The sequence below is a fragment of the Amyelois transitella genome, chromosome 11 (assembly GCF_032362555.1).
Source record: "Amyelois transitella isolate CPQ chromosome 11, ilAmyTran1.1, whole genome shotgun sequence".
NCBI lineage: Eukaryota > Metazoa > Arthropoda > Insecta > Lepidoptera > Pyralidae > Amyelois > Amyelois transitella.
The window spans coordinates 136,781-162,857 of NC_083514.1; the positions used below are offsets into that span (position 1 = coordinate 136,781).

Sequence of the window (26,077 nt, forward strand, 5' to 3'; positions counted from 1 at the left end):
ACGCATGGCGAGATATTGCCGTGTTGTCGTTACTTTAAGTAATCATTTATTATTTTAATTTATAGATATTGATTAATTTATTTCAAAAATACACAAAAGTACAGAAAAATATAGTGTAAATTATTCCAATTAAAAGTCTCTCATTATAGTACGTGTTTATGCCATCCATGCCTCGGCCGGGTCGGTGTTACGGTCCGTCCTGAATGTTCGCCGGCGACCCGGACGGGGGCGGTGCGAGCCGGAAACGCCCGTAAGTAGGTACGCCGCCAGCCAACGGTCTTGTGCCATCCGGGGTATTGTGTATTAACGTAAATCTTGCTGACCGGAGCATTGCCGTGTAGTTTTACGAACCGGTTCTTTGGGTGATTTTTTTAATAAAAAATTCGGGAGTGTCGTCGATCAATACATAGCTGAAACTAGTCGTAGAAAACCGGAAAGACTGGGGATTTTTCGCAAAATGTAGGCTTCTTGAAAAGTTATGAACGCCATTATTTGCATAAAAATATCTTTGTTTGTTTGTAATATCTTTATTGCATAAAAATTTACACAGTAGCAAGAAAATATTACATAGTTATAAAAGAAACAAATCACTTATTTGTACAATACAAGCAAGTTCCTTTTTAATAAACTTATTCATATACAAAGATAGCAGCAGATTTGTATTTATCACAAGCCGCGTATTCAAAGAGTTTCATTTCGTTGTAAACTTTTACGGGCATTTAATATTACATTCAACGTAAAATATAAATAGCTCAGAGTTGAATATCTTTGGAGAGTTCTGAAACAACTTGCGAATAATGTAAATTTAACCGACTTTGAAATAAGTTGACAATGTTATTGGTTGTTTTAATTTTCTGATTCACGGGAATCATTCCGGTGTAAAAGCGTTTAAGTATTCATGTGTCAACCGTTATCAATTATCATCAACCCGTCACCCGCGACTCACGCGACACCATTCGTCCGGGTGGTTATAGTATCTTAATGTAACATATATTATATTATATATATATATTTCACAAAGAGTTTTCAGGTAAAAATAATTGTAAATGAAATACGCCAACGTGCGTCGGAAATTAGCATTCAGACTGGCGCTCTCCTGCGTGGGGTCAGGGACCTTGTTCCTCGGAGGAGGCTCACTTTGAAAAATAAACTTACCGTGATACGAACACCCTTCACGTCCCCATCCCTTACGGGGTAAACAGAGCTGGAGAGCAGACCGATTTACGAGGATATGTTTTTAGTTAAATTTGTATGCACCATAAATTTTCTAATGATATCAAAACATAAAAATAAAACGAGAAACATTATTTTAAGTATGTATCAAATTATTTGTTGTTATTGATTAAATATGATAAGTCTTGATTTTGATTATTGTCATGTACATGTCGCGCCACCTGTCTCATTTCCGCAAAAACCTGTCATGGCGTCTAGCGTGTGGTTATAAAATGTTGTGTTCATTTAAATAAAATAAAGTTACTTTTTACTTAACTTCACCAAAAACTCCAACAATATTGAAATAAACACAGCGACAAAATGAATAATACAGCCGGTTTATGAAGTGTTTCATTCAGTACTCGCAACAAATACAAAACAACTTTAAAAATTCTTTTTGATTTATATCAATCTCTTCGATCCCTAAATATATACCTCCACAAACAGACCAGATGCTACATTATAATGTTCATAGTTTTTATACATATGTGCACGGGAAGACATAAAGAAAGAATCCACGTTTGGAGTGACCGGCGCGGGTCATATCCAGCAATTCCCCCGGGAGCCTCAAGTGTCAATAATTCGTCGTGGAGACACCGCGTGTGGCCGACGCCGCCCTCGTGTGAACCTCGCGCGATGGCGGCCGCCACGGCCAGGCCTGCTCGCGTAGATTTACCGCTCAGGTCGAGACCTTCTTGTGATAACGATCCATTTGTTATTTAAGACATCATAATATACATAAAAAATATAATTGCATAAATAGACTTTCAATTTGTTAATTCCTGAAAACTGATTCAACTTCGTCCATATTAATCGCTCAATAAATCTAAGAGGCTTCAAATTTCTAAACAATAATGTTTAGTTGTTATGTTAGTTGTTTTTAACTGGTGCCCTCCATTATACGTGCACTGTTACTAGTGCTTGTCATAATAAAAATAGAAAATTAAATTCCTTTCATAATTCGATGTCACAAACACTAAATGTTCGCAAGAAACGTAAATCCACAGGCGCTTAGGCATTTTGTGCAAACTTGGCCTTTTTCAAATATTTACAATGAATGGCGTGACCATCGATTTTCATATGTTTATCTGAAATTCTAAATTTTACGCTAATCCTTTAAGAATTGCGATCTCAAACCGAGATGCAAAAATAATTTGGCTACGCTGAAATGCAGAACTCACACGGTATGCATGATCGTCAATTAAAATTTTAAAAATCGGTAAAACGCTTTAAATTCTTACACATCTCGTCCCGCTGCAATCTAGCGTTCTTAATTTAAATTTGATCAAAAGCGGTACGTTTCCTCCGCCGGCGCATAACTCACGGAGCGCGACCGGCGGCGTAGCATCAATATTCATCGTAGCTTCGTAGCGGCCGCGTAGCTCATTGCTACGGGCTACGAACTACAATATGTCTCTACATTTACACTGAATTTGTATTGAATTTTTTATCATGTTGATTTTTTTATGTTTTCTCTCTCATCGCTTGGGTCTGGTCCTTGGACCCTGCACACCATGGTATTGGAGGTTAAGAAACAAGCAGCGACGTTATTACTAAAATTAAATTTTATTTAATTAAACAATTCTTATCCGTTTTCTATTTGTTTTTAAATACTAGACTTGGCTGGACATAAAACATTTATTTTCAGCGCTATACTTCGTTTATAGAACTTTCTTCTTTTCCTGTCAGAAACATTTGCCAACATCACGTTAAAAATTTTCTAAGAAACTATAAAGCAAGAATAATGTTAAGTATAACGAACTCAGAGAAGTGAAATGATGAAACGGTCAAATGAGACGAATCATTAGCGACACCATCAAGCAAACGATGATTGACTCGGACAAATAACGTTATTTCGTTTTATTATTTAGACTTAATGGATTTCTTACATTATTGATTTACTCGTGTGAAATCAGTAATACATCAACGTTGAGTTCTTTCTCTAGTTACGCTAACAACTAACTATAACGGCGGAGAGTGCAACGTGAGAGATTTCAAAAAACTAAGGATTCATATAAGATAAACGAAGTATAGTAAATAACAGACGCGAGTGTTGGTGTTTGTGTTAGTGCGATTTAGCCAAGTTTGTGAGACAGCGCGACACAGACGACGAGCAATGACGCAAGACAAATGTTTGTCCGCGTCGCGCTCCGAACGGAAACGCTGAGATGAGACTGAGCGAAACCCGGTGTTGTGATCGTATTGAATTTACACACAGTTAAATTACAAACCGAATAAACCTCCTGAGCGATAAGTTATATTCGACAGTACGTTCGGTAAATCTTACGTTTTTAACATTTAAGTCTTATCAAAAATCGAAAATTAGGGGGAATTGTCATTAAATGCGGGCGGAGCTGCGGATAAAATAAAGTAAAATAAGTTTACTTTTAGACATTTATTTGAGCACGTCGTTTTGTCCTCTAGTCGGTAATAGCTAGTTAATTGAAGCCCCACTCGGAGTGGGCGGCCATGTCGCAGGCTGTCGCCGGCACGCGTCGCTCCAGCTCCGCGTTGCGTCCAGCTCACTGGCTCGACGTTTTTAAAGCTCACAATACTGATTGGTTCTAAATCTATTTCATATAGTAGATGACATAGACGTAGATTATAATACTAGACCGACGAGCTTGCATAATTGATACTTATGAATGACGAGAGAAGTAAGCAGGGATCGTGGCGGAATGGTGTGGATTCTCACCACATCCCTTCGGAAAAGTAGCGTGATTTTATGTATGCTAGCGTCAAAAACCAACAATGAGTTTGACAGATACTGTAGTGTACTTTGAGTCAAAGATAATTTGTTTTGTCGTGCCCTTCTATATTAAATTCATTAGTTCATTGCAGCCATATGTTTTTGATTAGATTCGAAATAAAAATATACACTACACTGACAAAACTCCATAATTTTACGACTTAAGGCCAAATTTAAAGTGGAGTCGAGTACAAAGGTAGCAGAAACTTTTACATCACAAGTGCTTTACGAAATAAGTTACAAAAGCTTCAACTCTCGGCTGCGGGTTTCCCTCTACTTTTTACAAAAACTCCTTAAAGCTCTGCTCATTAATTATTTCATGAATTAGTGTAGCTTGCTACATTTTTATTTCATCATTCTTTGTTAGTATTATACTCTATGTATTAGGTTTCATTAGCAAAATAAGCTGTCGTACAATTCGTGTTTAAAGAATTATGATTTGCAATCGTCCTGCATATTATATCAACTCGGCTTGATTACATCGGGGCAATTCTTGAGCGAGGTCAATTCAAGAGTACCCGACACACGATTAGCACTTGAAAATATTGATAACTGTTAATTAAACAAAATAAATATGTAAGAAACGTGGCTAGTATGAAGATGTAGTCACTGCCTATCCCTCCGGCAAAAAAGCGTAGTTGTTGGTATGTGTACACATACATATTTTTATTTCTTTTTCCCTTACGGGATAGAGCCACGTGCAGCTTGCGTATGGCTTAATGATTGAATTGAAATCCGAAAATGTGAAAAAAAAGAAGCTAAAGTTTCTAAGTTCCATAAATGGTCATTAATTAATCATGCTTTTTTTAAAAATCATTCGCCAGTCAAATCAATTTCGGCCATCTAATATTCTGCACTCTCGGTCCGCCTGTTGTAACATGTTTTCATCTCAATCGAGGCCGCCAGGGTTGCCAGGCGCCGGCCATTTAGTGGCCTGTCGAGATCAGCGAGACTCATGATTGCAAAAAAAAGCTCATTCCGCCCAGCAAGTCATGAAGTTATGTACCTTAACGTCTCGAGAGAAAAGGATAAATCTCAACAATGCAGAGCATTCGGACATTTTGGATTGCGACCTAGCAACCCTAAAACCTGCAATAATCGGCGCCCGGCTCGATTTCCCCGAGCCGCCGTAATCGAATAGCGCCCGAGCGAACCGGGCCCGCGCCGACGAGCGCGGAGCACCCCGCGCGAACTGATTGGAATTAATCGACTATTTCACTCGATTCCAAAACATCGTTATTTATCCAATGCTAGATTGGTATGCAAATTTTATAAATTGGTTCCTTGACCAAATGATGTTATGGCCCGCCTATAGCGGAAAATCCCGTTATTTCTATACCCGCTGAAATTTTGGGAATCCTAGATTACATAAGAAACCTATATGTTGGGTAAGAGGTTCAATTATCTAGTTTGGGTTAGGCGTTGATTCGTCAGTCAGTCAGTCTACTCTTATATATATTTAGATAGATGTAACGTTAGATCTATACCGCTATAATATCGGAGTGGGAAGACCTAGACGAACGTATCTTGATCAAATTAAGGACGTCCTGGTAAAGGGTCAGGTCAAAAGTACCCGAAACCGCCGAGCTTGCATGAAGAGGGTTATGGATGTGGATGAAGCGAAGGAAGTATGCAGAGATCGTGGCAAGTGGAAAGAGGTAGTCTCTGCCTACCCCTCCGGGAAAGAGGCGTGATTTTATGTATATATGTGGCAAGACCTGCTTGTTGCGACAAGTAAAGCGAGTGTGTGTGTGCAGTGAGCGCATTCAAATTACAAGTTTCTATTCAAGCAAAGTATACTACCGGCATTGTTTTGTGATACAATGGTGCACTTTAGAGGACTACAGAGTAAAAATATGGGTAGTACACACTTGAAATAGATAAATATACAAAACACATATAATCACGTCTTTATTATACCTTACGGGGTAGTCAGAATCAACAGTCTCACAGAGACTTTTTAGTCCATCTTTTAGGTATAGAGCTGAACGCGGGCTTTTGGCCACGGTCAGCTGTATACAGCTTAAAGATGGAATTGAGATTCAAATAGTGGCAGCTACGTTGTTCTAGCCCTTCACCTAAAAAAAGAATATCAAGTTCATTAGCCTATCCCTTTGTCGCCTTTTACTACATCCATAGGAGGAGATGGAGTAGTCTTTTTCTAAAGTGCCGGGAACCATACGGCATCTTTTCAAAATAGGATTCAAGGTATCACGGTATCATATGTGAGGACTAGTAGATTTGAAATTTTTCGGTAACCTTGTAGGACCACCATAATCCGACAATAGGGAAATAATCCCCATTGATGCACTGAGTAGGCCTCCTTCCATGTGGTATTTTGGCTTCCACATCCAGGCATAATAACGTGGTAAGGCGCCTGAGTGCAGATTATAAGTTTCTGAAATATTGAGTTGATGTTAGTGCGTCTCTTCAGATAGACACATTGATAAACAACTGCGCAATAGGATCTTAGAATATAAATAACATTCCAAGAGAGTAATACACATCCAGTTTATATAATCAAAAAAATAATAGAAATATAAATTATCAGCGTGGTTAACATTCGGCCGGGCGCGTGGGCTGCACTGCATAATGTATTGCAAATTTGTTCAGCCGCTGAAAAGGCATTTTTCCCGCGTCGCGCGAACAATAAACGTGTTTTATGGCGCCGCCCTACGAAACAAGGCTCTACGGTTCTTTTTTGTATGTTGACTGAATTAAAAAACGGACTTTTTAAATGCTAGTTAAGTTAGTTCGTGATAAAATTAGGTGTGTATAGTTTATTTATAGTTTTGAGACCTAAAAACTTGTATAACTGTGTCAGGTCTCCAAACTACGATAGTTGAATTTGTGGCTGACAGCATTATATGCCAGTCAACCTTTTAAAATCATAAATAAATTAGCATGTAGTGTGCCAAATATCAATGAGTATTGGACTAACAGCCTCAAAAAACTTTGATTTCCTGGAAACTGAGAAAAACATTAAATTTGAAGAAAGACCTCTTTCTCTCAAAACATTTTTGTTTCATCCTGCATAATGAGGCGACCGTACGCCCGCGACCGGCGGCGTTAAACAATACGCCGTCCTCGTAGATTGAAATAATAATGAGAAAAAGCATTCATACTGCGCCGGGAACCGCTGGGATTCGATCCTGTGACCCAAATATCTCCAGGTTACAAAGTTAGGCGGAACTAATGAACTGGTAGTTAACATTGACTCGTGTAATAATTGATGCCAGTAAGTTTGTGTTACTCTCCGGGGAACCACGTTGGCCTTTATGGCAAATGTAGTCTTTGCTTATTTATATAGTGCGAACTATGGCTAAGAATAATATTTATTGTAAGTTAACGAGTCTTATAAACAAATTCACTAATTATCATTACGTTGTCAAAAAAAATTGAAAAGAAAATATGTCCTTACCTGTATACTGACTTTTTTTAAATTTTGTAACACTTCGATGATGGGACGATATCGTAATTGTTGAATTGTAAAGTCTATGAATCTATGGTTTATATAACGAAACAAGTTGATACCTAATATGAAACTAAAAGTACACAGCGGAGTGACAATGACGTGGCGCTGGCGTGAGTCCACAAGAGATTTCCCTTTTAATCAATAAACAACCTTCGGTATTTCATGAATCTCCATGCAAAGAGGATAACAATACGTTTAAACTTTAATCAAATTATCATGTATTCTCTACAATTTACGGTGCGCGTTAGATATTGGTCGTAACTCCCCGGTCACCGGCGGCGCCGTCAGTCCTTTGTTCTCGGATTGCTATTGATTTCCAACTGCACCGCAACGGTATGTCACGATGGGCTTACAAGTCATCAAATGTTATCTATGCAGTACACACTAGCGAGCGTGGCTTTGTTTAGCCTTTTAATAAATAAAACTCTTCCGTTACTGAACCACGCACAGCCCAATCCGCTGTGGTCTAGAAATTGAAAATTTAGACGGGTTGTTAGCTCATCGCCTAAAAGAAGAATCTCTAGTTCATAAGCCTATCCCTTAGTCGCCTCTTATGAAATCCATAGGTAAGAGATGTAGTGGTTCTATTCTTTTTTTCTATTGGTGCCGAGAACCACACGACACTAAGAGCGGATTTCTCGCAATTCCCACGGAAACGACAATTGCCGGAATTTTGCGTTTTAGGCGAGCGGAGCTGCGTCATTTTTGTCAGGACTTAATCCGTTTACAATTAACTCATATGGAATTATTACAATTCGAATTGTAATTTCCCACAATATGAGATAAATTTGAATTCAATTTTAATGACAACCTACAGAAGTGGATTGATATTTTATGGAACTGTCACATATAAATCTATATTAGTACATTAATTCTGTATTATGGTTTGAATCCCGGAATCCGGTGACCGGAGCCGAGCCCGCATGTTCTCGTTTCCTTATCTGCCAATTATAAAGCTGTGGCCTGCCTGCGGCACCGACACAAAGGTTGCCGGAAGTCATCGTATTAAAGGAAAATATGCAATAGGTTCAAATTTCATTTCAGAAAGACCATACAATATAGAAAAATAAAATAATTATAAAAAACTTTTAAAACAAGCCTTTATTTAAGTGCTCTGAAAAGATCAAAATATTTTTTTTAATCACATTAACCACATTCATTTATGATTTTACAGAATTGAAATTATAATAACATCTTGTCGCGTTAATTTAAAGTCCCAGCAGTTTAATGTTATGATTAACATGCATTGTCATCGGTTCTGGACCAGCATGCAAAATTTCAGCTCAATCGGATACCGGGAAGTGGGTCAAATTAAACTTGAAAGATTTGTACAGAACATACAAGTCAAACTAAATAAAAGCTTTTAAAAATACAAATTTCCGAGTGAAAACAACTCAACACTTTCAAACTCCTTTTGTGTTCGCCACACGCTCGATACTCATGGAAAGTATGAAAAAAATAGATCCACCTGAGGCATGACAAGATAAAACTCATTTTAATGTAAAGATTAAACTTTAGCTCGAGCAAGCCGTTGAGGGTGGTATCTGTTCCATGAATTCTTGAAATAATTCGTAATCTTTTAAATTCGTTACACGCTCCTTTAGTCCCGATTGCTCCTCACCTCTCTGGACAGGAGGCCGGGGTATTCCTCAGGTTGTGCAGATGAACATAACAAGTATTGGATCGATCATAGGTACATGGCCGGAGTAGGATTCGAACCTGTGCCTTTCCTCGCCACACGAATTTTAACCGGGCGCCTTACCGTTTCATCAACCGACGCCCGTTACACGCTATATAAATAACTTCGCAGCATTTGGAACGTATGCGCCTCTATTGCTCTTTACCATAAAATATGAGAGCTATCAATATCTAGCAGATATACATATGTATTTATTGTAGCTTCATTATGATTGAAAGCAAAAATAAAAGTTTGTCGGACTCTGTGGCGCGGCGGAAACATGATGGATTTGGGATTCAAATACTGACAAGTCGCTTGCCTATCGCTTAAAAGAAGAATCCCAAGTTTATTAGCCTTTCTCTTTTTTTTTCGCTATCAGCTTTATGGAAGGTTCTATCTACATGCAGGATACAGGTTTTGTACTTTCTTTAAAGCGTTTCTTCTTTTATATTGATGTGGCGATGGTGGTTATTGAGCGGCGGCCCTTACAGCCTGGAGGCTCCGTCCCATCATTGACCGACTACAATGGACGCCTGACCCAGATTCGACGACGTCAATCTGTCATCACGAGCTCATTGGCAAGTATTTAATAAAGCCGCTCATCCCATAATGTCCGACGCAAAAATATGCGGTGTTCAGGAATTCTTTGGGCTACTCCACTGCTTGTCGCTAGCTGTTCAAGGATAAATTAATTGGTCTCAACGATTTTAGATAATGGTTCGTCGTCGTTTCCAGAAAAGAATAGCTTATGTTGTTCCTGAAAGTTTTGTCTGTCTCTATGTCATATATCATTACTTACACCCAAAAACTTCTAACGAATCACTGGTTTATATGCTGCAGTTAAGCAACCTTCAATTAAAGGTCGCATAGTCTCGCTTTATAAATAAATCCTCAAACAACCTCACGTTGCGGTAAATTCCACAGGTAGCTTCACAATGTTGCCCGGCGCAGCACCATGTACCAGTGAATCCAATTTAAAGCGCGATTTCAGATATTCATCTCTCATTCCCGAGTCTTTGAGCACAAAGCGTGGATCGGAGGAGGTTCTATTTAAAGCGAGCTTATTACTGGCCTCGGACAATCGTTCAGCGATGTGGAGCGACTCTGCTGGAAAATAAGCTTTTTTAAAAGAAAACTCGCGATTTGCCTTGACTTGTTCATGAGAAGCTCCTTGAATTTAAGGGTGAGATGTTCTTTATAAAACAATAATTACCAAACCCATTCATTAGGTTGACAAAATTTTAATTTCAGATTTAAATTGAATAAATTGAATTGAAAAATTTATACTAAGTGAGTGAATCGTCATTTCAGTCAATCAAAAAAGAATATTCTATGATAGAAACTGAGTCACATCATTGAACGATAACTACGAGACAAGGATAGAAACTAGTTAAACTTCATCGGGCTCGTTGCAGAATGACTGGCGGATTATTTATCAGATAAAATGTGGGTCGCGACGCGGTAACCCGCGAACTGCGGGGAAGACAACTTTAAACCACCGACCTTTACAGCCACGACGTGTACTGGTTATAGCAAAGCTAAAGAGATTAGCAGCATCTTGTCGTGGCGTACATTCGTACTGCTTTCCCTAATTTGTTTCCAAACTCAAAGCCAAGTTTAAATTCATAATAATAATCACTAAAACATCACAATAATTTACGCGTAATATGTGATGAATAAATGTTTGCATGTTTGGACACATGTAAGAGTCACTTCGCAAAAATTATATGCAGCTTTGACATTTCTTAAAGAAGAAAAGTTGTTATGATTTGTCTGCTGTGCGAACAAATCTGTGGACGAACGAAAAGTTTGTGAGCGAATTCCGGCGCGGAAATTATTGCAGCAGCCGGCGGACCTGGGAAGATGAACTAAAATTCAGAATTAGGTTGTTACAAACTTAGTAAGAAAAACTATTCATTATACACATTTTTCGTTGCCCTTCATCGACAAAAATATTCTTCTTATTATTCATATAAAAATTAACTTGCTTTTATTTGTCTTACACTGGTGACACTGATAGAACTTATCGGAATATTATATAAGCTAGATAATACTGTATTCCTTAGATATTACTTCTCTTAAAATAATAAAAGGTATCCAGAATCCACCTCGTCGCCCTCCGTCAATCCATATCGTTTCGGAATAAATGATGTACCCGTGAATATTGACTTGTGACGTTTCCATCAAACCGGGAACGAGTTGGACAGCAGTGACGCCGGTTAATTCGAGTCGGGCGAACAATACAGAAATAATCCTCCATCCGGTCGCATGGCACGACGCCGCCGGAGATGTACCAAATTAAATTGACGATCGAAAAGAATCCAATTACCGGATAAAGGGCTTTATGTGAATGTGCCGGATTTCGTAAGGTTCGCCTGAATGTACCGAGCAGGTGCGCCCTTGTCGCGCCATTGTGTGCTCCTATGATATTCTTTTTATTTTCTTTGAGAATTTATGATGGGTGTCAAGCGACGTAAAAGGTAAGATAATACTTACACCGCTGTACGGATTACATATATTGCTGAGAAGAATGTCGACAGAATACTTTAGCTGTTATGAGAATTAGATATCTCAATTGAGCTTTTGACTCTCATTCCTGTGGTATGGAATCAAACAATCGTCAATCTTAATTGTGAAGCACTTATTTACTATTAAGCATGTGTCGTATAAGTATAGCTGCTACTGAATACAATAACCTACTGACATATCCATAAGTTGTGTGCTATAAAGAGACTATTCTTATTCTGTTCGAAAAGTGAAATAGTAATACATTTTGTCAGACACTTGGTAGCGCAACTTTTATTAGTTTGCCGGGCCATCCCCGGAACATATTGGATGGGAGTTAGACGCGACAATGCAGTCCACGCGGCCTTCGTACAGACACACGTCGTTGATAAAGATTTCGTAATATGTGCAGGTGCGCGTGATACAGATGCCCTTACCTAGAAAAGTGATGAAACTTATCTATTTTTACTACTTTCATATTATAAAGAACATTGTGCAGATACTGGCGATTAAGTTTCAAAAGGCAGCTCTTTTTTTTATCATACTGCTCATGCATGTGTGATTAAAAGCTGTTTTATAAATTCGAGATTTGTTGGGCAAAGCAACCCCAAGAGCAGAAAGTTTTGAATAATCCGGCGCAGGAAGACGGCGGGGTCTGTGTGCACGTGAGTGATGCTGCAACTAACACCATTTATCATTTTTGACATCTTCAACCAACATTTAGTTTAAATTTGAGAGCAGAATCCGGCTGGCAACGTTATCCGAAAAAGTTAAACCACACGGAAAGTTTTAATTGCTTCTTAGTCCAAGTTCCCAGGGCCGGAGCCTGAAGGCCCGCGTCCAATAAATCGGAAGACTAGTCCCCGCTCTATTCTAATTCTATTTATTGTCTGGATTACGAAATCATGCGCGAAATCATTCTCATTACAAGATTTAAAGAGGTTTTCTTTTCGTTGAGAATTCTCATGTTTTGTTTGCCAAATAAGGGCAATGATTCACGAGCGCTACAACAACGCGATCATGGGTATAACAATGTCTATCATCATCGGTGAATTTTTTTTTTAAAGTCTTACGTTCCACTAGATCTTTATTTTTTAAATCTTCCGAGACAGAGTTTGACTTGATACTTAACATATGAAGGACTTATTTTGAAAAAACAAAAACAGTTTTTTCAGATCAAAAACTGATTCCAGCGACGTAAAAGAAGGTTTTACAATAGCCATGGGACCAATATAAATAGCGGTGCCGAAGACGACGTGAAATTGCCTGTCTACGCCTTTATTTAGTTTCCAACTTCCAATCTCTTTGTTATTTCGTTGATGAAATTCTCGCTTTAGAATATAATGCCACTTGTTATTCTAGATCTACACGAGTTTGAAAATAATAAGCATTAGAATGTGCACAGAAAGAAATATTATATTTCCATTAAAAAAAATTAAAAGACGCGGTACTGGACTTTGAAATTGTTATTATCCTGACGGTTTTCAAAATTACAACACAAATAATAATCACTTTTATTGTATACTGAACTTTTATCATACGCAATAGAACAAACATGGTTTGTTATCGTTAGTAAAAGTTATATCTATCTATCTATCCAATGTCAAAGTTAAAAATGGCGAATCTTCTTAAAGTACATTAGCAACACGTTTGGTCTTACTTTGGGTACTGTAAGATGGCTGCACTCGGCGGCCCGCGCGGGGTCGCACGAGCGAGTTACAAGTACGCCGTACTCGTCGGGGCTGAAATATTAAGCTGGCGCACCTCCGCCCGCTACGACAAACTGACACGCTGTAAGACACTGTCTTATAAGATGTATTTACATACATTTAGACACGTCTAAATTCCCTGCGGGGTAGGCAGAGCCAACAGTCTTAAAAATACTGATAGGCCACGTTCAGCTGGTTGGCTTAATGATAGAATTGAGTTTCAAATACTGACAGGTTGCTAGCCCATCGCCTGAAAGAGGAATCCCAAGTTTATAAGCATATCCCTTAGTCGCCTTTCACGACATCCACGAGAAAGAGAAGGAGTGGTCCTATTTTTTTTTAAACAGGTAATTTTCATAAAGATCTGAATAAATCTTCAGATTTCTGGTTTGTTCTTACCATGTGTCAGCGGTAGTTCGTATGTTCGCAGCCTCCGCCTCACAAACTCCTCGGAACATTTCTCGTTGCTGCCGTTTTTTAAAAACCCCTTATTCGAAAAACTTTGACGATACTCGGAAAACTAAGGCGTAAAGTCGAGACCGTTTACAATTTGGATTATGCACTAATTAAAGGAGTCCATTTTTATTTGCGTAAGTTATAAATATGGTGGAAACTAATTAATTATTTCTTACTTTTTTAAAGAAGAGATACCTAAGTGGCTACACTTATGTTACATATACTAACGAGGCTAATTCCATCAGGGGTGGGGAAATTTTCCCCCGCCAGTGAGATGAACTAGCAGTGATGGAGAATCCCGGTGCAGCCATCAAAACGCAGTAAACAAGCGCGCCTCGTGTACGACCTGCCCTACTCTCGGTAATTGCAGTTGTCTTGCGACTGCGCCGCGGACGCCGACACTAAACTTTATTCGCTTGATGAACGTCTAAGCTCACCTGCAGCTTTATGGCCCGACTTCTTCGCATCAATGATTCAATTTTGCTCTTATTTTTGTCCATATGTGACATGTGATATAATTAATTTGTGTTGCAAAGTTTTTGGATGGTTTGTAATGAACTAATGAATGTCCCTGGTAAATATAAAGAATGGTACTGTCCGTTTGCTTTAGGAATACTCGTAGACACACATATTACGCCTATATTCCTTTTGTGTGGTCATGAGACTGAGAGGCCACGTTTAGCCGGTGACCACTGACGGATTTAGTTTCATTGACAGTGACAGGTTGTGAACCCATCCCAAGTTCTCTTGAGTTAATTGAATGAGTCTTGAGCCGGTTCAAAAAGAAGCATCTGGCACACACTGCACTGGCGATGTTTAGGTAAAACATCGCAGGTAAGGATGTTGAGAGATAATTTAAAAATTTATAGAACGGAAATCTTTATTGGACCAGTTTCCAATTTTTAAGAGAGCGTGGGTTTAGTTATAGACACGAAATCCAGCAAGTAGCCGCCTGAGAATAGCGAGCTGCTTAACTAGGTGAGCGCTGAAGGAGACCTAAGGAGGCGGCCATGGGCGCGCGCGTATGCAGGGTCTATATCCTCGGGCGGTGAAGAGGGAGATAAAGAGGCAGCGGCCCGACGCTACAATATTATTACTTCGCTAGGAATAAAAATACCCATGTTTTGCCTCTTAGTCCATCACTGACGAACATATTACCTGCCCGATCAGTCAGCTAACATTTCCCTGCGGCAGAACAACAGTTAATTATAATTATCGACACGACACGCCTTGTTAAGTATTCACGGCGCAATCGGACATGTCGGCGGCGGTCTCCGCTGGGCTGTAGCAGTCAGTCGCTCGTGATTGTACACATATTGACATGTGTCCCCACGGGCCGGGGTCGTCCTTGACCCTTGGATATATTAGCATTTCTTAATGTACTGCTTTGAATCATAATGTAATGTAACAAATTGTAAGGTATAAGTTTTAACTTTATTACGTATTATAAAATTCCCGCAGCTCCGCCGTGGTGGGAAATTAGGAAATCTTTCTAAGCGCCCTTTGGTCCACAGTAGAACCTACATGCCAAATCTGATACCTTTAGACCTAGCAGCTGAAGCTGTCCGTTTAATATGTCAGTCAATTAGTCGGTCACTGCCCTCTTTTATATATTTAGATAAGATAGAACTACACCAATATTTATTGTTGATAACACTTAATAATAAAGAGCACTTCATCTAGAAAACCTTTTTTTGTATTAAATTCGTGTAGGTGTTCGTCCTTAGAGAAAAAAAGCAATGATTTGAAAATTTACCAAGTCTAATAAAACTTTTCATACACAATATTTAGCAACAACCGGTTAAAGGAAAGCTCGCTAATTCCCGCTCACCCGCGCTGTGTCAATTATGCAAATGCGGTATAATGCAGCGCGCCAGGGAATGCAGCCTCTCATGCACATTGTATTAAACATGTGTGTATATTGAAATATTTTGCTATTTTATTACCGGTTTTGGTTGAGAACTGCTCAACATATTTTTACGTACCTTGACAGTTTCTGACATCGTCACCTAAAAGAATAATCCCAAATTTAGAAGCCACTCCCTTGATTACAATCGGCGCGGGAGAAAGAGTTGCTGCAACACACTGCAGCCCAGCATGGAAGCTTGCACTAATTAAATGTTAACATCCATGATAAAACTGATAGGAAGTTCTTTTTGAAACGAGCCGAGAACCATACGGCACATTTTAATATCGATAATAATCAAATTCAATAATGCTTTTGTTTTTTACTTAGAGTATACAGTAGCAATATTTATTAACCGTTCAAACATTCAAACAACACAAGGAATATGTTTGCACGTTTTATGTCTGCCTTCCAGCGGCAGGTCCAATCAGCTCCCAGTTTGGCGCAGGCCGGGAAGCGGATATTGGGCTCTATTCGGCCGAGGGGCGCCTTCCGCGCTGCTGGGGAACTTCTTACATTTACAGGCAATTGGAAATCGTTGAATTTCTTATTTGTTGTTAACCTACTTGGTTTTCTCTGTTAAGAAGAAGAAGCCGGGGCTTATGCATGCATTATATGTATAAACAGTAAACTATATTTTCCAACGCCCATAAAACCGTTAGATTTTTCATTATGTCTTTCATCAGTGTGTTGAGTTCAGAAATTAATAATTGACCGTAGCAAAGAAATTACCAAATTAAATTACTTCTTGATTCATGGTTACTCTAGAGTAGAGGGTAAAGATTAGTTAGCTTATGGTTTGTTGGCGAGATGAAAGTCTATACCTAAGGTATTGTACGAGTCGTTAAAGCCTTATACGATGCTAAGCCTGCCTGCATTGTTGCAGCATATTGCGTGCAATACGTGCATTGTTTAGGATTATTGAAACTTCATCCACGTTTCAAGTTTCAACCGCAATTTAAAATTCTGCATTTTAAAAAGTTATTAATCTGAACTTCAGAGACTAAGACAAACTTATGTATAATTAATTCTACAAGTGTACTCTTTTTGCGTCGTTTCTGAAGCAGCCCTAGGTCCCTTAAGAAAAGTATTCCTTCTGAACCCCTGTCAACACTTACTCGTACTATACAAGAAGAATAAATGTATCCTGTCTGTTTCCAGGGCATATTCCGTCTGGCGTGCGAGCACGTGCTGCGCACGATGCGGCGCGGGCGGGAGACGCTGCTGACGCTGCTGGAGGCGTTCGTGTACGACCCGCTGGTGGAGTGGGGGGCGGCCGGCGGCGTGGCGGGGGGAGGCAAGCGCCGCCGGAGCCAGAGGGACGTCCGCGCCGCGCTCGACATGCTGGCGGTCCGCGCGCAGGAGCTCAAGCATGACATCAATGAGTTGACGTCAGTTGTTTCATTTAAATGTTTAAAAAAATAATAAGTGGCATTTCTATTGAACTACTACTGGATTAAAGAAATGAGGCTAAACTTTTGTTATAACCAACCTCAGATTGTAACAAAATTTGACACCAAAAATAACTTTAACTGAAAAGTTTGAGATCTAAAAATAAACAAACTCTGAGAAATTGTTTACGCGATTTGAATTTATTAACGTCACCGGAATAAATAATGAAGCTTCTTCATTTTATAGACACGTAATGTAAGCATTATATGCATAATTGAAACCACTAAATACAGAGATTATAATTGTTAATGCGCGTAAAAGCCACTATGATTTAGCGCGACGCAGTTTCCGTTAATATCACTGAATTATTTAACAGTTTGGTAATCATATTCGACATACATTAAATTTAGTATTGATTGCAACCCGCAATGTTGTTTGTTCTAGGTCGCAGTACCTGGCTGTGCTGCCAGAAATAGAGAAGTGCGCAGAAGATTGGATGAAAGAGAACGACGAGCGGAACGCCCTGGAGACACGACTCCAAGACTGCCACCAGCAGATGGCGTTGGTCAAAGAGATAGAAGCGTACGGACAGAACCTGAACAACCATCCATTGTACGCCATTTCTCAAAAATACACATCTTACAAGCAAGCTAAGAATGCTGTAGAAGATTCAATGAAGGCTCTCGTGAAGATTCTTTCAGACTTCGATACACAGATCACGAATTTCGCTGAAACAAATGAAGTTCTGAACGGGCCGCAGCTGATGGCGTGGGTGCAGGAGTTCAGCGCGCCGAACGAAGACGACGACAAACCTATTTTCGACAGTATCAAAGAATTCCTAACGAATGCCGGGCAGAGCTCGATGATATCCCAATGCGAGCAAGCCGAAGCCGAATTAAAGCAGAGCATCAAGCAAACGCATCATTTGGTCAGGTCGTGTCTGGAGCTGTTGTCCCAGTATGTAGCGGTGTCCCAGTATTACCCGCAGAGCCAAACCGAGTACCACCGCATAGTGATGTTTAGGAAATTCCTGGCCACAGCATTAGAAAGCAAATCCCCTGAAGTATGCCGAGAAGTGTCCAATCAAGTCAACGCCTTGGTGTCCACTGAGAACAACACAGACTCTGCTCAGATTTCTGCGTATCATTACCGGCTACAGACAATCCATGCAGAAGCTAACGCCAATCTGACCAAAGCTATAGAAAAACTACAGTTAGAGGGGGGGCAGGATGCACTAAGGCTGGCTCAGGAGGCTTACATGGAAGCGAAAGCAAATATTAGCAACTGGGTGAGGACTGAAGAGGGCGCAGCCGCGGCTCTGGAGTGCGTCGCCATCACTATGCTGTGTAACTTGAACTGTCGGTACCTGATGTTGGAGAATGGTGCTCAGAGCGCCGGAGACTGCCTCGTAGACTTGACTTCGAGAGAAGGGGAATGGTTTTTGGACGACATGAGCGCGTTGTCGATGCAAGCGGTTGAACTGTTATCATTGCTGCCCTTGCAGTCTGCGTCGGCGGAAGACGCCGCTTTGCCGGCGGCAGTGGAGTGCGTCCGCAATGCTAACCTGCTGCTGGCGGACCTGGTGCAGCTGAATTACAACTTCAGCACGATAATCCTGCCGGAGGCGCTGAAGAAGGTGCACTCGGAGGACCCGTCGGCGCTGCTCATGATATCGGAGCTCAACGCCGTCATCATGGACACGCCGGTGCCGCTCAACGAACTGCTCGCACAGTTGGAAATGCATCTGAGATATTTAGTCATGGATATGGAGGTGAATTTATGGCTTCATTTTTGTAATCTGTCGTTTAGAATCTTATTCAATAGTTTGGATAGAGGATACTACTTCTACTAATTATTACTCTTCACGTTTTTGATGATTCTTCCCCAGTCTCCAAACTCCAGCGCCCAAGCAGTAGCCTCTGAGCTCCGAGCTCGCTACGAAGCTTTACTCTCGTCCCCCGAGGCGGAGGGGCAGCCGGCGGGGGGGCGCATGCTGCTCATGGGCTTCAACGGGCTGTTCGCGGCGGTGGAGCTGCGCGCGAAGGAGCTCGCCGACCACATCGGGCTGCCCACGCCGCCAGCATGGCGGAAGATAGATCACATCAACGATGCTATGCATATGTCGGTCAGTTGCGGTTCATTGTTATTTTGATTGTCATGAGTTCTTGCAGTGAAAGTAATGTGATCATTGGCACAGGCGGCCCTGCAGAGCCCCGTGCTGCGCTCGGTGCTGGAGGACATCTTCCTGGTGGTGCGCGTGCAGACGGTGGCGGAGGTGTTCGCGCTGTGCGCGGCCACGGCGCGCGCCGCCCGCGGCCGCGGGCCCGCGCTGCTGCACGACGACGCCGCGCTCTGCAGGCCCGTGCGGAGGTGACCCACACCAGATCCAACTCTCCCCTCTCTGACTCTCTATACTGTCCCTTCAGTTCTGCATTACGCACCTCCTATTCTAGCGAGGGTCGACTTTGCGTATACACGTTACGCCACGTGTGGGTGGACATATCTTCTTCCTCCTGGAGTTACTCTCGGTTGCGTCCATTTCTATCTGAAGAGGAGCCCGATGTGCGTTTTTGATCTAAATCCTGGATTAGAGGTTTTTACATGAAGCGATTCCGGTTTGTGAATAAATGGTACACGGATAAATTACCTAAAGTAAGATAATAGGCTATTTGACAAAGTTCTAAAAACTGTCTTAGGGTATTTATTTGTTTATAAGGAGCCCTAAAACATACTTTTCTGTATTTATTTTAGCTATTTTATTAAAAAATCGAAATAGAAAATAATAATTCAAATATGCCGCCAAAACGCGACTTTTAGCAAAATGGCGGCCATGACATGCAGTGACGTAAATTTCGCATAAATATCATACAGAGCTTGTTGGTGTTTCGAATAGTTTTGATTTTCTCTTGTTTTATTTAACTTGTGCCACGTCATATGTGTAAAAATTATTAAAATGAGTTTCTATAATTGTTGTGCGGTACCTCAATGCACTAAAACAACAATAAAAACGCCTACGAAACTGTTTTTTTCTGTGCCGATGGATTTGAATATTCGCAAGAAGTGGTTTCAGCTTGCTCGGCGTAATCCTGATGATATATCACCAAAAACACGTCCTCATTTTTGTGAAAACCACTTTGATGTGAGTATTTATGATAATAAGTTCTTATTATTCGGCAGCATAGAAATCTGGATTGTCTTTGAAGAAGACGCCAACCATTATTGCGTCCACTTTTGGTAGGTTTTGACTGTCAGCTTTCTCGTAATTGGTTTCCATTATTAAATACCTATGTTATCTGAGCAATCCTGAGCGATAAAACACTTATAAAATCTTGAAAAATAATAGCGAACACCAAGGAACGGTGCGATCCACAGTCTGTTTATGCGTAATTTACGTCATAATAGAAATAGCCAATCACGGTCCTTTTTAGTCACGTGACAGCTGCATAAAAAATCCTAATTTTCGGAGACGGATTTTGTTAAAATAATTTTACCTCGCGTTTTTAAAAATCGCTCCAAAAAAAATAATATTAAGACGGATGACATAAAAGAAATGTATATTTTTATAACAGTCAAATAGCCTATTCGACGTAACTAAGCTTAACTTATAGCTCTAGCTTTAGTTAAACTACAATTTCTTTTCTTATCGTTGTCGTAACATTTTACATCTCTTACCACAACCTCCATACTCTGTCATCGCGTAACGCGGCCATCGTTTCGTTGATCAGGTTCTCGGCGCAGTACGTGTCGCGCTGCGTGCTGGGCGTGCACTCGCGCGCGCTGGCCGGCGTGCTGTGCGCGCTGCTGCGGCGCGCCAACCTCGACCTCCACCACGAGGTCGAGCAGCGCGAGATCGGTGGGTCGCCTCACTATATTCTCTATAGGTTTTCAACGTCACAGAACTACTAAAACAATATTGATAACAATATTGGTCGCAGGAGCATCATGGAGCGTCTCCCTGGAGTCGCTGTGCGAGAAGGCGGCGGCGGCGAGCGGGCTGCCGGCGGCGCGGCTGGAGCGCGCGGGCGAGCTGGCGCGCGCGCTGCGGGCGGCGCGGGCGCGGGCGGAGCGGGCGGCGGCGCGGGCCCGCGAGCAGGCGCGCGCGGCGGCGGCGGCGCACGCGGCGCGGCTGCGGCTGCTGGCGCACGCGCAGCTGCACGCGGAGGTGGGTTCCATAGCAACGGTGTTTTGATTTCATGTTTTGTAAAATCATTTTTATTTTATTTTATTTTATATATTTGGATGACCAACAGCAAGTTATACAATCATTAGATTTTCAATTATACATTTAAGAGCCAATTACAGGTCTTCACTAATAAAAACAGTTTAAAAAATAAGATTTTCGAGAACGCCAATTAAACACATACTAGTTAATTATAACATTGAAGCAGATGCTTAAGTGCATATGTACTGTGAATAATTAGTCTTAAAGAAGATAAATGTAAATACTCAATCACAAAAGAAGTTTTCATACAACAAATGCTTAGCCCTTGCTGGAGAGGTGTTAAAAATATCAATGTCTATGGTTTTTGCAACAGTGTTGAAAGCCTTGCCTACTCGCCATAAAAATGAATTCTGCCTATAATTTAAACGGCAATTGTTTATATATCTATTGTATTTTACTTTACTAAAATGAACACAAGATACATTGCCACATTTGTTGCATTCAGTGAATACCGTCCAGTATAGAGACCTCGCACGAGAATCATACCCAAATCGGAGTATTTTTATTGAAAAGTGTTATAGGAACGTCAAGCAGTATGTGACATTGCCGCAGGTGGTGTGCGCGGGCGCGGCGGAGCCCCGCGCGCTGCTGGCGCGGCGCGGCGCGGAGCTGGCGGGCGCGGCGCGGCGCCTGGCCGCCGCCGGCAGCGCCGCGCACGCGCTCGTCAGCGCCGCGCAGCAGAGGTAATGTGCACACATGTTTACCAAGTGTCAATAGCAGAGAAACTAGAACTGACGATAGTTTAACGTGACAACGTCTTAAGAAAATACTGCTGGAATGGTAACATTTTTCAAAAGAAAATTTTTATTTCATTTGTTTAATAGATTCGTATGTATAAATTTTTTACTTATCGTGAAATAGTTCTGTTAACTTATTGATATAATTTTGTTAATTATAGCATAACCTACAAACGTTGCACTAGCGGACCGATGCTATTTATTTTAATGATGAAAGCACGAATATTCGACAATATATCACTGAATATATATATAAGGTTATTCAATAACACCGTCAATAAAACACAATTGAGTTTCTCTGAAATGAAAAAAGTTGTTTATTTTACATTGTAAACTAAATAATACGTATTCACATTGAATATCATATTTAAATTATTCCTTACATACCTGAAATGAAAGAAACGACATTTAATGTTTATAATACGGTGTCAGTTTCTGTTTTTCCAAATTATTTAAAAGTGCAAAATATCGAGTCGGTTATGAATGTATTTTCTTCAAATAGACAAATCAATTGACGCGGCTCGGTGACATTGACGTATGTTATTCGCGGGAAAATTTGAAATAAGAAAAGTGCCTATAGGTGATTTTCTTTACATATACCTAATTAATATCGAAAGAACCATTACCTTTATCGCTGTAATTATCGTTACTATAAATAATTGACACTACATTCACTTTTCATTGCACTTGATACTCGACTATATAGCAGCTATCAGAGCAGCAGAGAGAGACGGATGTCGAACACTTCCAAACGCGAAGGCCGATTGTGTCTCTTTGTCGCTCGTCCCGCTCTCGCTTGCACTTCAAGCCTTACATGGAGCGAGATAAAGCCGAATGAGTCATGTTTTTTCGTGCGTGCAGTCGGTTCAATCGAATTATAAGACGTTGTCACGTCGATAAAATATAGAGAAAGTTTGTCTTTCGTTGACTGTTATTGTAATATTAGTATTAAATTTTAATTTTATCAACAAAGAAAGATTAACAGCTACAAGAAATGTGGTGGGATCCCTGTACAATGTTTGCGTCGTCCGCAGGGTGAAGTGGGGCGCGGGCGCGAACCCGGCGCTGGCGGCGCTGGGCCGCGCGCTGGAGGCGGCGTGGGCGGCGCGGCGTGCGCGCGCGCAGGCGCTGGCGCGCGGCGCCGCGCTGGCCGAGCACGCGCGCCGCGCCGCCGCGCTGGGCCCCGCGCGCGCCGCCCGCCGCGCCGCGCTCACGGCGCGCACGGCGCTCGCGCACTGGGAGAAGGTAAACTCATCACTGTAATCCTATTGCCTTTACAACGATATTACTATATGATATTATATAAAATATTTTGTTGTTTAAACATACGATTTGGAAAAATATATTTCCTTCGTTATTATACTCATATGCACTTTGAAATAAATGTTACAGGAAAATGTACTTAACAACAAATGCAACTATACTGCATACAAAAACTCCACTCTTCCTGAACTAATTTAAAACTGTATATTTTCGTTAAAAAAATTCCACTATACATTAAATACAATCGGGACTTATATGTTAACAATTGCTCTTCAACTTGTCTCTCGATCGTCACTTTTTTATTTTTGTTCTGTCTGAAAAACTTTCTTTTTTTTTTAAAGCTAGTTACAAACATAAAAAGATTGCTTATTTCCAAACAATTATTAATAAAAAAGAAGAAGTGTAATAAGCAAACGTTATAATTCCAGGCTTGCACATTGTCCCAGAAGTACTCGCTGGACGTGTCCCCGGTGGAGGAAGCGCTCATGGAGATGCTGCATCCAGAAGGCGGCATCGACCAGCAGTGGGTCAGTGGATACTGATTATAGTATTCTATTAAGCCTAAAATAAACCAGTGAGACCAGTAATTAAGATATATACCTACTTCAGAGATTTTCAATCAAACTTTTTTTAGAGGATCAGAGTCCATCTTCAGACATTTTTCTTTCAATTCTATTAGATGTTGAATATTCTTAATATTGAATTAATAAATGTATGTAGCGATGATGAAAGATGTTTTTAAAAGAATGTTATTTTCGCCACTCGAACTTAAAAAGAATCAATTTGCGTGAGGTGAGGTTCGTGTTTGTGAATGTATCAGGTGGAGAACGTGTCGGGCCTGCTGCGCGAGATGACGTCGTCGCTGACCCACGAGGTGGCGGCTCTGTCTGAGCGGCTGGAGGGCGCGACGTGCGCGCTGGAGAGCTCGCTGCAGCGCCTGAGCGCGCTCGACGAGCGGCGCGGCGAGCTGCTGGCCGACTGCCGCGCGCCGCTCGCCGTGCTGCAGAACGTCAACGAGGTGATGGTCACTGCAGAACGCGATACATTCTCAAATACTTATCCATTCTAATATTTCCAATTTAGCACAATATCTGTCTGTTTCCCAGCTGTTATTGTGTTCATATGTTTGGTGCAGTGAATAATATCGTTGTAACGCAATATACCTCGTGGCAGGGCAACAACCCCGCGGCGCAGCTGGTGGCGCTGCTGTCGGCGGTGTCGGCGCAGCTGGCGGCGCTGGCGGCCAGCGCGCCGAGCGCGCCGCCCGCGCTGCGCGCCGCCCGCCAGCTGGTGCGCGATCTGCCCGCCGCGCATCAGATGCTGCTGGAGTATGTATTGCTTTTGTTTTATCTATACTAATATTATAAAGCTGAAGAGTTTGTTTTGTTTGTTTGTTTAAACGCGCTAATCTCAGAAACTACTGAACCGATTTGAATAATTCTTTCACTGTTAGATAGTCTATTTATCGAGGAAGGCTATAGGCTACATTTTATCCCGGATTTCCTACGGGAAACGTCAACAATGCAGGTGAAAGTTGAATGAGTCGGCCATCTGCGAGCTTTCCACGCGAACGCTGCGCAAACCAACAAAGATATAGTAAAACAATGTACTAAAGATGTGAAGTACTCATTTTTTGCCACAAAAAAGTCCGCGAGAGCATATATCTATCTCTTAAGGTTTACTTACAATAACCACTTTTATGTTCATTTTTTAAGATTATTTTTTCATTATAAACATAAGTTATTTTGAAACCAATTTTCTTTAATTCAGTATTAATCCTTATCCAACTAAATATGTTTATTACTTTCGGCTTTTCATGTAGACTAAAATTGCCATTTACATTATATAAATCAGACGAATAGGTTTTGAGATATAGTCGTTATAAGCAATTTGCAGCGAAACATTTAATACGGCGAACCGCCTGATTTGATAAAGCTGAGGAGGATGTTTGCAAAAATAAATATGATGCCCAAAATAACAATAGTTATTTTGGGCAAAATAACAATAGTTATTTTGGGCATCATACATATGAATTAAATTATACAAATGAAAAAGGGCCTGCAAGGGCTTTTTTTCTGAATAAATTTTTGATTGTGACTTTTTCTTTAGACTGCCGGCCACGTGGGCATCGGAATCTGCTGGCAGACGACTCACGAGACAGAACGCTGTCGCCAAACATGGTATGTGTCAAATTTCATGATTGCCTTATTTAATACCAAATGTTCGTTAAATTGAAAAAATACTATTTGTATCATTATGAATTTTTAAAATCTGGTTGTGTATGTAACTGGATATGCAACCATGATCAAAATGTGTTCCTTGGAAAAGGTTGCGGAGGTCAGACGGGAGTCGCTTCGTGTAAAATCTGACTGACATTGAGATCGGTGACAAAGTTAACGAATGAGACTAAATTAAAAAGATGCCTAACTTGAAAGTCCACTGCTGGCCTAAGGCCCCCCACTACAATAACGCCGCCATGTTCCGTGCTGCAGGCGCGTCCCCGGGCGCGGGCGAGTCGCGCAGCGCGCAGGGCGCGGGCGTGTGGCGGCGCGTGCGCCTCAAGCTGGAGGGCCGCGACCCCGAGCCCGCGCGCCGCGCCTCCGTCGCCGAACAGGTGCGTGGTGCCCGGACCTTGTTATACGATACACAGTAGAGTTCAACCTCCGCTCCGCTCGCGTTGAGTTTAGCTTTCTGAACTTTATTTTTACCATATTTTCTCGTAGTTTCTCGTAGTTTAACCAAATAAAGGTACAAAATATACTAACATTCGCAT

At 41.1% G+C, this 26,077-nt stretch overlaps 1 protein-coding gene across 1 annotated transcript in view; it reads left to right on the forward strand.

Annotated features, from left to right (window-relative positions):
* The window catches only part of LOC106139999 (serine/threonine-protein kinase SMG1), a 95,977-nt gene that overhangs the window by 67,350 nt on the left and 2,550 nt on the right, over positions 1 to 26,077 (forward strand). Inside the window, exons 2-14 of the mRNA XM_060946719.1 lie at positions 16,852 to 17,081; positions 17,527 to 18,853; positions 18,971 to 19,207; positions 19,280 to 19,452; positions 20,808 to 20,935; positions 21,018 to 21,244; positions 21,857 to 21,987; positions 23,076 to 23,286; positions 23,733 to 23,831; positions 24,125 to 24,322; positions 24,478 to 24,632; positions 25,414 to 25,484; positions 25,797 to 25,918. Coding sequence (XP_060802702.1) covers positions 16,852 to 17,081; positions 17,527 to 18,853; positions 18,971 to 19,207; positions 19,280 to 19,452; positions 20,808 to 20,935; positions 21,018 to 21,244; positions 21,857 to 21,987; positions 23,076 to 23,286; positions 23,733 to 23,831; positions 24,125 to 24,322; positions 24,478 to 24,632; positions 25,414 to 25,484; positions 25,797 to 25,918 — 3,309 coding nt within the window. The remainder of the gene's footprint in view (positions 1 to 16,851; positions 17,082 to 17,526; positions 18,854 to 18,970; positions 19,208 to 19,279; positions 19,453 to 20,807; positions 20,936 to 21,017; positions 21,245 to 21,856; positions 21,988 to 23,075; positions 23,287 to 23,732; positions 23,832 to 24,124; positions 24,323 to 24,477; positions 24,633 to 25,413; positions 25,485 to 25,796; positions 25,919 to 26,077) is intronic.